Source organism: Entelurus aequoreus, linkage group LG12, assembly GCF_033978785.1.
Source record: "Entelurus aequoreus isolate RoL-2023_Sb linkage group LG12, RoL_Eaeq_v1.1, whole genome shotgun sequence".
Classification (NCBI taxonomy): Eukaryota; Metazoa; Chordata; class Actinopteri; order Syngnathiformes; family Syngnathidae; genus Entelurus; species Entelurus aequoreus.
In genome coordinates this window covers 4377416-4392415 of record NC_084742.1, presented here as the reverse complement: position 1 = coordinate 4392415, position 15000 = coordinate 4377416, and the positions used below count along the sequence as shown (strand labels likewise).

At 36.1% G+C, this 15000-nt stretch overlaps 1 protein-coding gene across 3 annotated transcripts in view; it reads left to right on the top strand.

Moving 5' to 3' along the window:
- Positions 1 to 15000, top strand: part of strip2 (striatin interacting protein 2) — a 53216-nt gene that overhangs the window by 270 nt on the left and 37946 nt on the right. For all 3 annotated transcript variants that reach the window (XM_062064475.1, XM_062064477.1, XM_062064476.1), the window contains exons 1-5: positions 1 to 121; positions 6849 to 6918; positions 9538 to 9612; positions 10095 to 10229; positions 10301 to 10421. The exon at positions 1 to 121 is cut by the window's left edge and continues 270 nt beyond it. In XM_062064475.1, the coding sequence (XP_061920459.1) occupies positions 1 to 121; positions 6849 to 6918; positions 9538 to 9612; positions 10095 to 10229; positions 10301 to 10421 (522 nt within the window). The remainder of the gene's footprint in view (positions 122 to 6848; positions 6919 to 9537; positions 9613 to 10094; positions 10230 to 10300; positions 10422 to 15000) is intronic.

Here is a 15000-nt window from a genome sequence, read left to right as displayed (position 1 = left end):
CAGCCTAAAGATGCAGGGGGACGACATGGAGGTACCTTTGCTGAACAACCTCAACGACAACGGCGACAGGCTGAGGTCGAAAGGGAAAGATGTGTTCAAGGACCAGCAGAAGGAGTCGGAGGTAAATCGGAGAGACGTTTAAGTCCGTCGGAAACTACAGTGTGAGTGTGTGTGTGTGTGTGTGTGGTTGTTGCTGGGAAGCTTTGAAAGCAGCTTTCCATTCCAACGAGGGTCTTGTCTCGAAAGCATGCAGGCACACAGAGCGAGATGTTATTTTGGCCACCGGCTCCTAAAAATAACCCGCTCGTAATCCTTCAGTGGCGGTGAAATGTGGCTGCTTTTTCTGCAAGAGCACAGCTGGCTTTCATCCAATATTGATATTGTCACTTTATGCATTCATGTCCGCTGTGTGGGGCTTCATTCACTAATGATGCTTATTAGCTTTATAGCACTCAACATTACCATTCACGATAACAGCTTATACTCATATTTCATGTTTAATACTTCATACCCTCTGTTGGGGACATTTTGCCTCAGTTTTAGCATTCCAGGGGTCACGTGATTGACTAAACAATATTTTCCCATTTAAGAATACAATTTATAACTCGAAGCTAAAGCTTCTCATTGTAATCACGTTAAAAGCACTCTATTGTAGGACTCTTTTCAGTTGTTGACTTGTATACAACTAATATTGAGTATTTTTAAGTTATATAAATTGTATTTATTATTTTAGTTTTTTATATAAACTACAATGAAACTAATCTGTATTTTGGAATCTATAGTTGTAGTACAGTATTTAGTAGGGATGTCCGATAATGGCTTTTTGCCGATATTCCGATATTGTCCAACTCTTTAATTACCGATACCAATATCAACCGATGTATGCAGTCGTGGAATTAACACATTATTATGCCTAATTTGGACAACCAAGTATGGTGAAGATAAGGTACTTTTTTTAAAAAAAATTAGTAAAATAAGATAAATTAAAAACATTTTCTTGAATAAAAAAGAAAGTACAGCAATATAAAAACAGTTACATAGAAACTAGTAATGAATGAAAATGTGTAAAATTAACTGTTAAAGGTTAGTACTATTAGTGGAGCAGCAGCACGCACAATTATGTGTGCTTACGGACTGTATCCCTTGCAGACTGTATTGATATATATTGATATATAATGTAGGAAGCAGAATATTAATAACAGAAAGAAACAACCCTTTTGTGTGAATGAGTGTAAATGGGGGAGGGAGGTTTTTTGGGTTGGTGCACTAATTGTAAGTGTATCTTGTGTTTTTTATGTGGATTTAATAAAAATAAAAAAAATAAAAATAAACCAAAAAAACCGATACTGATAATAAAAAAACCGATACCGAGAATTTCCGATATTGCATTTTAACGCATTTATCGGCCGATAATATCGGTCTGCCGATAATATCGGCAGACCGATATTATCGGACATCTCTAATTATTATGCCTAATTTGGACAACCAGGTATGGTGAACATAAGGTCCTTTTAAAAATAAAATAAGATAAATAAATTAAAAACATTTTCTTGAATAAAAAAGAAAGTACAACAATATAAAAACAGTTACATAGAAACTAGTAATGAATGAAAATGAGTAAAATTAAGTGTTAAAGGTTAGTGCTATTATTGGACCAGCAGCACGCACAATCATGTGTGCTTACGGACTGTATCCCTTGCAGACTGTATTGATATATATTGATATATAATGTAGGAAGCAGAATATTAATAACAGAAAGAAACAACCCTTTTGTGTGAATGAGTGTAAATGGGGGAGGGAGGTTTTTTGGGTTGGTGCAGTAATTGTAAGTGTATCTTGTGTTTTTTATGTTTATTTAATTTTTTTAAAAAAACCAAAAAAAAACGATACCGATAATAAAAAAAACGATACCGATAATTTCCGATATTACATTTTAACGCATATATCGGCCGATATTATCGGACATCTCTAGTATTTGGTATTGTTTTAAGTCTGCGCTGGTATGTATTCCTTGACAGGAAACCAATATTAAATATTTTAATGACGTAAATTTTTTTTTTTTTTTTTTTTTTCTGGAATTACAGTATCCATTAGGGGTGTGGGAAAAAATCGATTCGAATTCGAATCACGATTCTCACGTGCGATTCAGAATCGATTCTCATTTTTAAAAAATCAATTTTATTTTTTTTTGTATTTTTTTTAAACATTTTTTTATTAATCAATCCAACAAAACAATACACAGCAATACCATAACAATGCAATCCAATTCCAAAACCAAACCCGACCCAGCAACACTCAGAAGTGCAATAAACAGAGCAATTGAGAGGAGACACAAACACCACACAGAACAAACCAAAAGTAGTGAAACAAAAATGAATATTATCAACAACAGTATCAATATTAGTTACAATTTCAACATAGCAGTGATTACAAATCCCTCATTGACATTATCATTAGACATTTATAAAAAAAGAACAATAGAGTCACAGTGGCTTACACTTGCATCGCATCTCATAAGCTTGACAACACACTGTGTCCAATATTTTCACAAAGATAAAATAAGCCATATTTTTGGTTCATTTAATAGTTAAAACAAATGTACATTATTGCAATCACTTTATAAAACATTGTCCTTTACAATTATAAAGGCTTTTTTTACAAAAATCTACTACTCTGCTTGCATGTCAGCAGACTGGGGTAGATCCTGCTGAAATCTATGTATTCCATGAATAGAGAATCGTTTTGAGTCGGGAAAAAAAATCGTTTTTGAATCGAGAATCGTGTTGAATTGAAAAAAAAAATCGATTTCGAATGGAATCGTGACCCCAAGAATCGATTTTGAATCGAATCGTGGGACACCCAAAGATTCACAGCCCTAGTATCCATCCATCCATTTTCTACCGCTTGTCCCTTTCGGGGTCGCGGGGGAGCTGGAGCCTATCTCAGCTGCATAAGGGCGGAAGGCGGGGTACACCCTGGACAAGTCGCCACCTCATCACAGGGCTAACATAGATAGACAGACAACATTCACACTCACATTCACACACTAGGGCCAATTTAGTAATAATTTACAGTATTTAGTATTTTTTAAATGTGTTCTTTTATGTACAGTATACTTAACAGGCATAACACTAATATGTTATTGATCTAACTTGGATTATTGTATTTGTTTTGTTTTAAATAATAGAAAACTACTGTTTAATATTTCAATGCTCTTTGTATTATTTATACTCCTTTCATCTAGTTTTGTATTTTTTTCATTAAAATTGTTGTTTTATCTATTTTTACAGACTAACATACAACTTATATTACTTATTCGTTCATTGAAGTTGTTTACTAATTCAGTCATTTGAAATTATTTTGTAGATTTTATTTGAGCTCATTGAGATTTTTTTAATTTTAATTTATCAGTATTTTCAAAATATTTTCAAAATTTGACCTGCTATCTAAGTAGCTTCTAAATGTGTGCTTTTGTGTATCCTTAGACAGGCATGAAACTCATATAACATATTTTTATTTACCTAAATTGGATTGTTTTAATTATTTTGTATTAAATAGTATGTATTTATCAGGTGGAATCTATCGTTGTAATAGAGGATTTATTATTTTTAAAATGTGTGTTTTAATGTATTCTTAACAGGCATGCAACTAATTAATGTTTTTATGATCTAAACATTTATTATTTTTATTATTTTGCACAGTATTGAATAGTAGAAAACTACTGTTTTTATATATTTTATATATCTTTTAAAAACTTTTTTTTACAGAATTTATACTCAATCTTTTAATTAGCAGTATTGTTTTTGTTCTTTTATTTCAAGGACTATAGATTATAACTAGGGATGTCCGATAATGGCTTTTTGCCGATATCCGATATGCCGATATTGTCCAACTCTTTAATTACCGATACCGATATCAACCGATACCGATATCAACCGATATATACAGTCGTGGAATTAACACATTATTATGCCTAATTTGGACAACCAGGTATGGTGAAGATAAGGTACTTTTTAAAAAAATGAATCAAATAAAATAAGATAAATAAATTAAAAACATTTTCTTGAATAAAAAAGAAAGTAAAACAATATAAAAACAGTTACATAGAAACTAGTAATGAATGAAAATTTGTAAAATTAACTGTTAAAGGTTAGTACTATTAGTGGAGCAGCAGCACGCACAATCATGTGTGCTTACGGACTGTATCCCTTGCAGACTGTATTGATATATATTGATATATAATGTAGGAAGCAGAATATTAATAACAGAAAGAAACAACCCTTTTGTGTGAATGAGTGTAAATGGGGGAGGGAGGTTTTTTTGGCTTGGTGCACTAATTGTAAGTATATCTTGTGTTTTTTGTGTGGATTTAATTTAAAAAAAAAAAAAAAAAAACTCGATACTGATAATAAAAAAAACGATACCGATAATTTCCGATATTACATTTTAACGCATTTATCGGCCGATATCGGCAGACCGATGTTATCGGACATCTCTAATTATAACTAATTATCCTTATCTACATTTTCTTTCTTCATTTCGTCAATTTTAAATGACTGAATTATTTGAAAAAAAATAATTTTCTAGATTTTATTTTAGTTCATTTAGATTTGTATTTTATTATATGTATTTTCAAATGATTGTTTTTGTATTTTATTTGCTATTTCAGGTTTCTTTACATTTAGTTTTTTTTTTTTTTATCACTCATAAAACCAATACAAGACAGTGAGGCTCCATTGTAGCTACACTTGTACATCTAATATGTCTTACTGAATATTAGACATTCTATCTTTGCAGATGATTTGAGACTGTCAAAAAAGTGTTGACTTATTTAGCTACATATATGGGCCAAATATTAGAACCCGCACCGCTCCATTCTGCACCGTTGTTGTTCATACCTTCATGAAAAATGTAAGTCGTGGGCCAGGAGGGCAAGACATCATTCCCCCTTCGCTCGCCACATTTCAGTGAATTGAAGCACATTCATCTGGCGGCCTTGTGGAGATGTGGCTCAAGGAAGGTGGCGTGTGTGTGGGTGTGTGTGTGTGTGTGTGTGTGTGTGTCTCTGTGTGTGTGTCTCTGTGTGTGTGTGTTAACACCAAAGCCATGTGTTGATGCTGATACTGTCTGGCTTCAGCTGCCTTCAATGACACGCTCGTTCATTTATGTGCCATTCTGCTGCCATGTTGCCGTTGAGCAATCTGTCTACTGGAGCGCGAGTGCAGGGGTGCATTGCTTTGACTGCATGTTTTCACACTGATGTGCAAAGACAGCTTCCAGTTAAAATAACTTGAAAAACTATTCCACCTGTGTGTTTTTATAATCATATATTCAATCGTAATTTATGTCCATATTTTAATACTACATCCAATTTAAAGTCTTCTCACAGCTCGGATCGTCTCAACATATTTGGAGCGTGCACAAAAAAACACCACTTTGTTGTGGGTTTCGTGCATTTGCTTAACCTGAGTGGGCGAATAGCAGCAGGAAAACCACCAACTTAGGAATTCAGACAATATAATTGCAATAATGCTAAAATATGGTGTTGGTAGCTGATGTTATAGTATCCAACAGTCTTTTGGTGTGCATAGATTATATTGATAGTCATTATTTTATAAATGTATACTTATGTAAATCTTTGTATTAACTAGTTGAATTCTAATCCAGATTTTGAAATGAGTATACATGGTTTTTTTTTAAATTAATATAGCAATAATAGTCAGTATATTTTGAATTATCTCATTTTAAAATGTTATTACTCATTATAATAATTAGATGAATACAATTTATGTATAATTTTTCGTAGTCTTGATGATATTTAACTTATTTTACTTAATACAACTAATTGGCACTTTATGTGAATGTTAATTATTTTAGGACTATGTTTTCTATTTTTAATTATACCTCAGCAATTCTATTGACTCATACAACATACATTTTAGACATGTTTAATAATGTTTAATAAGTATTTAATCAGAATTTTATTGATCTAAATTCTAATTGGTATTTTTTTTAAACTACTACTGCACTATTCAGTATTTTTATATATACTTTTTAACTCCTTTGAACTCATTACTAAAATTTTATATGGTTTTAGTTATGTGTTACCATTTTTATTGACAAAAATAGAACTAATCATCACTTTTTACTATCTAAATTGTATTCATTATTTAGTATTTAATTTGTTGTCTTTTTATATTGGAGCTATATTTATTGACTATTTTATTTTGTCATTTTTTTTATAATTTTAGTTAAGTGTAGCTATTTTTACTGCTAAATATATAACTAATCAGCAGTTTTTATTATTCTATTTTTATTCATTATTTTATTACAATTTTTCATATTTTATTTTTAGCTACTTTTATTGTCATGTACACTAGAAGTAATAACATTTTGAATTATGACCTGAACTTTATTTAATAACTATGTTAATTTTACATGTTTTATTGACTAGTACAAGACAAATAGTACCTCAGTACTAGTATTGTTGCCTAATGTCACAAACAACATTAAAACGTGGCTAAAAATCAGTCATTATTATTTAAGCAGCATTATTAATTAATGTTTTTTCATTGCGTTAAACACATTCTAGGGTTGACAACTGCTAATTAACAAGAAGCTGTAATTAATCTTGCATAATCCCTTAGGGAACAGTCCCACCCAAAAGGTAAACCAACTATCCTACGCTCTGACTTACTTTTTATGACTTCAGTTAGCACGCCCTCATATTTGCATATTTATATTTGCATACCGACCATTGTATGTGTTGCCTGCTGAGTATGAGTGTTGGCAATATGTCATCCAAAAGTGAGCTTTATGCTTCCGTTCTTTCTTCCTGTTCCTTGCAGAGCTCCATGGAGTCTCCCAACTTGGAGTTTGAATACGGAGACACGGACACGCTAATGGCCGAACTCTCAGGTACACATTTCACGAGAAATATTAAGCAATCGTTTAGTGGGCAATATGTTTTATTCAATATTGATTGTTTTTTATTACATTTGACTTTTGTTACTGTGTGTAAAATCTGCACCGCAAACACAGAATTTCCCCATTCTGGGTAAATTAAGTTTATTCTGTCCTGTAGGAGTGTCAAACTGGTTTTTATGGAGGGCCACATTGCAATTGTGTCTGCCCTCAGAGGGCCGCTTGTAACAGTAAATAATGTATAAATATAAATGTACAATAGCCTCGGTACACAATTTGCGTAGGCAACTGTTTTTGATTATTACAATTTCTACTAACAGATTGATGGATAAATCGTAAATCAAGGTGACAGGCAGTTATTTTAGTATTTTCTCTTGATAACCCCAAAAAAAACCAAAGATAAAATGACTTGGCGGACCACATTTAATGATGTGGCGGCCCTTATGAAATGATGTAGCGCAGTGGTCCCCCAACCACCGGGCCGCGGACCGATTGGTACCGGGCCGCACAAGAAATAAAAAAAATAAGATAAAAATTATTTTTTTTATTTTTATTAAATCAACATAAAAAACACAATATATACATTATATATCAATATAGATCAATACAGTCTGCAGGGATACAGTCCGTAAGCACACATGATTGTATTTCTTTATGGAGAAAAAAAAAAAAAGGAAAAAAATTACACCCCAAATTTTCAAGTGTTGACCGGTCCGCAGCTACAAAAAAGTTGGGGACCACTGATGTAGCGGACCACATAAAATGATGTGGCGTGCCACGTTAAATGATGTGGTGTATTACATAAAATGATGTGGCGGACCACGTTAAATGATGTGGCGTATTACATAAAAGGTTGTGGTGGACCACATTAAATGATGTGGTGTATTACATAAAAAAAAAGTGTGTGTGTGCAGAAAACATCGCACAGGGCGATGTGATGCGTCTAGTGCAGTAGCCTTGGAGTAGTAGTACCTGTAGTTAGTGCATGCTGCATGCCGCTTTTGCTTGCTATGCTGCATGCTGCTTCTGCCTGATACTCATTGCTTTCAGCTAGTGCCGCCGGCTAGCCCTCTGTCTCAGAGGGCGAAAAGAGGAGCCGAGTGCATAAGCCTCCTCAGCCGGTACATAGCCTCTCCATTGTCAAGACTCGTACATGCCTCCTCGTGGCCACACACGGTAACTGGAACCTCGCGGTTCCAGGCTAAGTTGTACGGGATCTCGGAGCAGCAGGGGGCCCCAGAGACGGGGCATGCAGGCCCACCGGTGTGTGGACATGCCCTGGTGCCCAGTCAACCCCTGTCCCAGCTATGGGTAAATAACCCCAGCTATGGGCGAATAGTGAAAACCGCCTCAACGGTGGACCAGGCGGAAGATGGCGGCAGCGGAATGCACCACAACGGCTGGGAAGGCGGATGAAGGCTGCAGCAAAGACGGGTCCCCAGTCGTCTTGGTCTCCATGCCACTGGACCCTGGCCCGCTCAATGCCAAGGACTGTGTGGTGGCTGACCGTGCACCAGTCTCCCCACATTAAAAGATTCCACGCACAGGCGTCCTCCCTACGGAGGACAGTCATACTCGTTTCGAGTGACCGCCGACGACGATTACATAAAAGGATGTGGCGGACCACATACAATGATGTGGCGTATTACATAAAATGAGGTGGCGGACCACGTTAAATGATGTGGCGTATTACATAAAAGGTTGTGGTGGACCACATTAAATGATGTGGTGTATTACATAAAAGGATGTGGCGGACCACATACAATGATGTGGCGTATTACATAAAATGAGGTGGCGGACCACATACAATGATGTGGCGTATTACATAAAATGAGGTGGCGGACCACGTTAAATGATGTGGTGTATTACATAAAATGATGTGGCGGACCACATACAATGATGTGGCGTATTACATAAAATGAGGTGGCGGACCACGTTAAATGATGTGGCGTATTACATAAAAGGTTGTGGTGGACCACATTAAATGATGTGGTGTATTACATAAAAGGATGTGGTGGACCACGTTAAATGATGTGGCGGACCACATTAAAGATGTGGTGTATTACGTAAAAGGATGTGGCGGACCACGTTAAATGATGTGGCGGACCACATTAAAGATGTGGTGTATTACATCAAATAATGTGGCAGACCACATAAAATGTGGTGACGGACCACGTTAAATGATGTGGCGGACCACGTTAAATGATGTGGCGGACCACGTTAAATGATGTGGCGGACCACATTAAATGATGTGGCGGACCACATTAAATGATGTGGCGTATTACATAAAATGATGCGGCGGACCACATTAAATTATGTGGCGTAATACATAAAAAGATGTGGCGGACCACATTAAATGATGTGGCGTATTACATAAAAAGATGTGGCGGACCATATTAAATTATTTGGCGTAATACATAAAAAGATGTGGCGGACCACATTAAATGATGTGGCGTATTACATTAAATGATGTGGCAGACCACGTTAAATAATCGGGCGTATTATATAAAATGATGTGGTGTACCACATCTGTGTGGCAAACATGTACACTATGTTTATATTACAATGCACCATTCAATATTATTATTTGTACCTTTTTCTTTCTATCTGCAGAGCTTTACAGCTACACAGAGGAGCCCGAGTTTGCCTTGAACCGAGACTACTTTGAGGAGGACTTCAGAAGCCATGGTGTGTATTTATTTTGTGTTCAGTCTTTATCCCCATACTGTACCTCCTTTTTACATTTAAACATTACATCATCACTCAGAGAACAATGGTTGATATGACAAACACTAACCTAATTATTATTAACCATCTGGAATTGACTTATGCTGTCTTTAGGTTGACAATATACACAATAATTCATTACATTAAGCTCATGACGCACTAAGTTTAATGATGCGGACACGTTTGTTACTGGATATTTCTGTCTTGGAGACTTCGCGTGTGTACGTAATATGCAACTAAAAGGATTTAATACTTGTTTATATTGACACTATGATGTTTTACACTGCAGTATTGTCCAATTTAGGACACTTATTACGTGTGTGTAGCTGTTGTGTAGCTGTGAGCTCCTAGTAGCCCAGCATGTTTACTTTTCGTAAATGGCTTGACTGAAATAGAAGAAAAAAACAACCCGGTGTGCTTATCGTCGTGTCCGCCGCACGCAGACCGAGGCCGCAGGTGGATTGACCTGAGCGCGGACGAGCAGCGCGCCTACGTGATGAGACTCCTGGATGACCTGGAGGTGACCGACAGGGACAAGAGGCTGAAGGTGGCCCGGGCCATCCTCTACCTCGCTCAGGGTGTGTGACACGTTACCTCCATCACTACATGCTTTAGGCACCTCTATCTGGAACAATGCGTTTGTGCGCAGGAGTGTTTGACGAGTGCGACGCAGAGGCGGATGTGCTGCGTTGGTCCAGACACAACGTCTTCCTGCTGTACGACATGGGCATCTTCACCGCGCTGCTGGAGCTCCTCAGCATGGAGATAGAGTGAGACGCCAACACTACTTAACACAATTAGGAGTATAAAGATAATAACGTCAAGCACGGGTGTCCAAAGTGTGGCCTATCATTTTTTTTTACAGCCCTCGGAAAATTTTAAAAATACTATTACAAAATAAGCTAATATTAAAGGGCAAGCAGGTGAAATGTAACGAGTAAAAGTCGCAATATTGACACTAATAACACAAAGCTGCCATGCAGGCAGTTTTTTACATTAAAACTGTTATTACTCAAAAAAATAATAAAAACTTATAATCGATGGTTTGATCTAAAGTAGATCTACAGATTTAAGCATTGAAAGTAAAAAATTTTTTTACTTAATACTTATTTTTAACACTTTTATGAGTGTGCGGGCCTTTTGGATCCATGAGACTTAGACTTAGACAAACTTTATTGATCCACAAGGGAAATTGTTCCACACAGTAGCTCAGTTAGAAAGGATGGAAAGCATAATGCAGGTATTAAGTAGACTAAAAATGTACCAAAGTAGCGATATAAAATGTACCATATTTGTAATATTTACATATTATAAATACAGTATGTAATATATACTGATGTATTATGTTACTATATATTTACCTACAATTTATTCACATCAATTATTCCATTTTGAAAAATGTTTTGGGGAAAATATGGCATATTTTGTGTTTTTGCCATTAAAAAAGAGCATAAAACATTAAAAAATATATATATTTAAAACTTTATGGCAACGAATAGATCTGAAGTTGAACTATAGAGATGTACGTATTGAAAGTATATATTAAAAAAATATATATATATATACTACCGTTCAAAAGTTTGGGGTCACCCAAACAATTTTGTGGAATAGCCTTCATTTCGAAGAACAAGAATAGACTGTCGAGTTTCAGATGAAAGTTCTCTTTTTCTGGCCATTTTGAGCGTTTAATTGACCCCACAAATGTGATGCTCCAGAAACTCAATTTGCTCAAAGGAAGGTCAGGGGCCGTACTTATCAAGCTTCTTAGAATTACTCCTAAGAAGTCTGCTAAGAGTTGACTTAAGAGTAAATAAATTCTTCGCTGAAAGCTGCACTTAAAAGTTAGTTATCAAGCGTCTTACTCACACTTTCAGCGAAGTGTAGGACTGAATCTTGAGTGTCACACTCAGAGCTGAATTACGACATTACTATGTGCCGTAAACGCAATTTTAGGTGACGTCATTTCTGTGTCCATAGAAATGACCAATCACGGAAGGGAATCCGTTGTCTAAGAATAAAGAAATATCTTGGAAATATTTAAGTGGACAATGGGAGTGTATATTTTGACAATAAACTACAAAATAATACAAAACAAACTAGTCCCCGCCGGCACTCATGCTACCGCTCCCTCTCTTCTCTCGCCCACACACTCACTGACGTCACTCACCTCACGGCCACACACATACGCTACTGTCATAACATTTTCTTTCCAATTCATTAATTAGGCAACTAATTTGAAACTGGTGTGGGTGGCTCTATATATACTAGCCCACTGCAGACACATGCAGAAATCAACAAGGAATCGAAAAGTATTAAATCTGTGACAAAAATAATATCCGCTCTGTCTAAACGATACCGTTTGATCAGCTGCTCGTCATAAAAAAAAAAAAAAACATTGTTCCGCTCCCTGAACGTTGGCGCACGTCTCTCTCGCCTCAGTGCCACCCCCTGCTGGCAACTCCTAACCACTTAAGACACCTCTGAAGGTCTCTTAAATATCGTGGAGAGTAGGAGTGATTCTTAGACTTAAGAACGTTGATAAAAAGCTTTTATTCTTAAGTTTGAGAGTAGGACTAAATTTCGCAAATTCTCAGGACTCAAGTGTAAAATGGCACTCTAAGAAGCTTGATAAGTACGGCCCCAGTTTTGTAGCTTCTGTAACGAGCTAAAGTGTTTTCAGATGTGTGAACATGATTGCACAAGGGTTTTCTAATCATCAATTAGCCTTCTGAGCCAATGAGCAAACACATTGTACCATTAGAACACTGGAGTGATAGTTTCTGGAAATGGGCCTCTATACACCTATGTAGATATTGCACCAAAAACCAGACATTAGCAGCTAGAATAGTCATTTACCACATTAGCAATGTATAGAGTGTATTTCTTTCAAGTTAAGACTAGTTTAAAGTTATCTTCATTGAAAAGTACAGTGCTTTTCCTTCAAAAATAAGGACATTTCAATGTGACCCCAAACTTTTGACGGTAGTGTATATATGACTTATTTTTAACACTTTAATACCTGAGTCCCTTTTGGGACCCCGGGGCCAAAATTGAGGGAAGCTGTAGTGGTTTTGAAAATGTAAAATATCGGAATGGCCCCGCTTGCTTTCATTTTTCAGTGTGTGGCGCTGTGTGGCGCTTAGTGGAAAAAGTTTAGATACCCCTGTTGTAAAGCATCTAAAAAAGAGCGTACATGCCTATATATGCCTCTTTGTGACTTTGATATACCGTATTTATTCATTTATTTTATTTGTATTGTTATCCATCCATTTTATAAATTTTAATATGGCCGACTGTTTTCCCTTTTATTCATTTAAATTATTATTATTTATTTTTATTTATTTATTTATGTATTTTAATTGAATGGGTGGGCTAAAGGAGGTTTCACAAAAATACATTGAAAAGAGCATTATATTTGTTTGTAGTAGCACTTTATAATAAGTACATACTATTAAGCATAAATTAAGCATAAAAGTGTTTATAAACTGCATCCTCACGAGCATTCATGTCAGAAATATGCTTCATAAATTATTTAATCAGTATTTTCAAATGCAATATTAACACTTAATCGTATGTACTTATTATAAAGTGTTACCACTTTTGTTTATCTGTGCACTGTGTTGTACTGCACTGTTAATGCTCAATAAAGCACATTATACATATAAAAATTACATAATTTCAAGAGAGCTAATACAAACCCTGTTTCCATATGAGTTGGGAAATTGTGTTAGATGTAAATGTAAACGGAATACAATGATTTGCAAATCATTTTCAAGCCATATTCAGTTGAATATGCTACAAAGACAACATATTTGATGTTCAAACTGATAAACTTTTTTTTTTTTGCAAATAATCATTAACTTTAGAATTTGATGGCAGCAACACGTGACAAAGAAGTTGGGAAAGGTGGCAATAAATACTGATAAAGTTGAGGAATGCTCATCAAACACTTATTTGGAACATCCCACAGGTGAACAGGCACATTGGGAACAGGTGGGTGCCATGATTGGGTATAAAAGTAGATTCCATGAAATGCTCAGTCATTCACAAACAAGGATGGGGCGAGGGTCACCACTTTGTCAACAAATGCGTGAGCAAATTGTTGAACAGTTTAAGAAAAACCTTTCTCAAGCAGCTATTGCAAGGAATTTAGGGATTTCACCATCTACGCTCCATAATATCATCAAAGGGTTCAGAGAATCTGGAGAAATCACTGCACGTAAGCAGCTAAGCCCGTGACCTTCCATCCCTCAGGCTGTACTGCATCAACAAGCGACATCAGTGTGTAAAGGATATCACCACATGGGCTCAGGAACACTTCAGAAACCCACTGTCAGTAACTACAGTTGGTCGCTACATCTGTAAGTGCAAGTTAAAACTCTCCTATGCAAGGCGAAAACCGTTTATCAACAACACCCAGAAACGCCGTCGGCTTCGCTGGGCCTGAGCTCATCTAAGATGGACTGATACAAAGTGGAAAAGTCTTCTGTGGTCTGACGAGTCCACATTTCAAATTGTTTTTGGAAACTGTGGACGTCGTGTCCTCCGGACCAAAGAGGAAAAGAATCATCCGGATTGTTATAGGCGCAAAGTGTAAAAGCCAGCATGTGTGATGGTATGGGGGTGTATTAGTGCCCAAGACATGGGTAACTTACACATCTGTGAAGGCACCATTAATGCTGAAAGGTACATACAGGTTTTAGAGCAACATATGGACGCCCCTGCTTATTTCAGCAAGACAATGCCAAGCCATGTGTTACATCAACGTGGCTTCATAGTAAAAGAGTGCGGGTACTAGACTGGCCTGCCTGTAGTCCAGACCTGTCTCCCATTGAAAATGTGTGGCGCATTATGAAGCCTAAAATAGCACAAGGGAGACCCCCGGACTGTTGAACAACTTAAGCTGTACATCAAGCAAGAATGGGAAAGAATTCCACCTGAGAAGCTTCAAAAATGTGTCTCCTCACTTCCCAAACCTTTACTGAGTGTTGTTAAAAGGAAAGGCCATGTAACACAGTGGTGAACATGCCCTTTCCCAACTACTTTGGCACGTGTTGCAGCCATGAAATTCTAAGTTAATTATTATTTGGAGAAAAAAAAATAAAGTTTATGAATTTGAACATCAAATATCTTGTCTTTGTAGTGCATTCAACTGAATATGGCTTGAAAAGGATTTGCAAATCATTGTATTTCGTTTATATTTACATCTAACACAATTTCCCAACTCATATGGAAACGGGGTTTGTAGCTATAAGCAGTCTTCTCTAACAAGCATATTCATTTCTATGTTGCTGACTACATGATTAATGCTTCAGTTTTAACTTCACCTCCTAATAAGTTGTAATATAT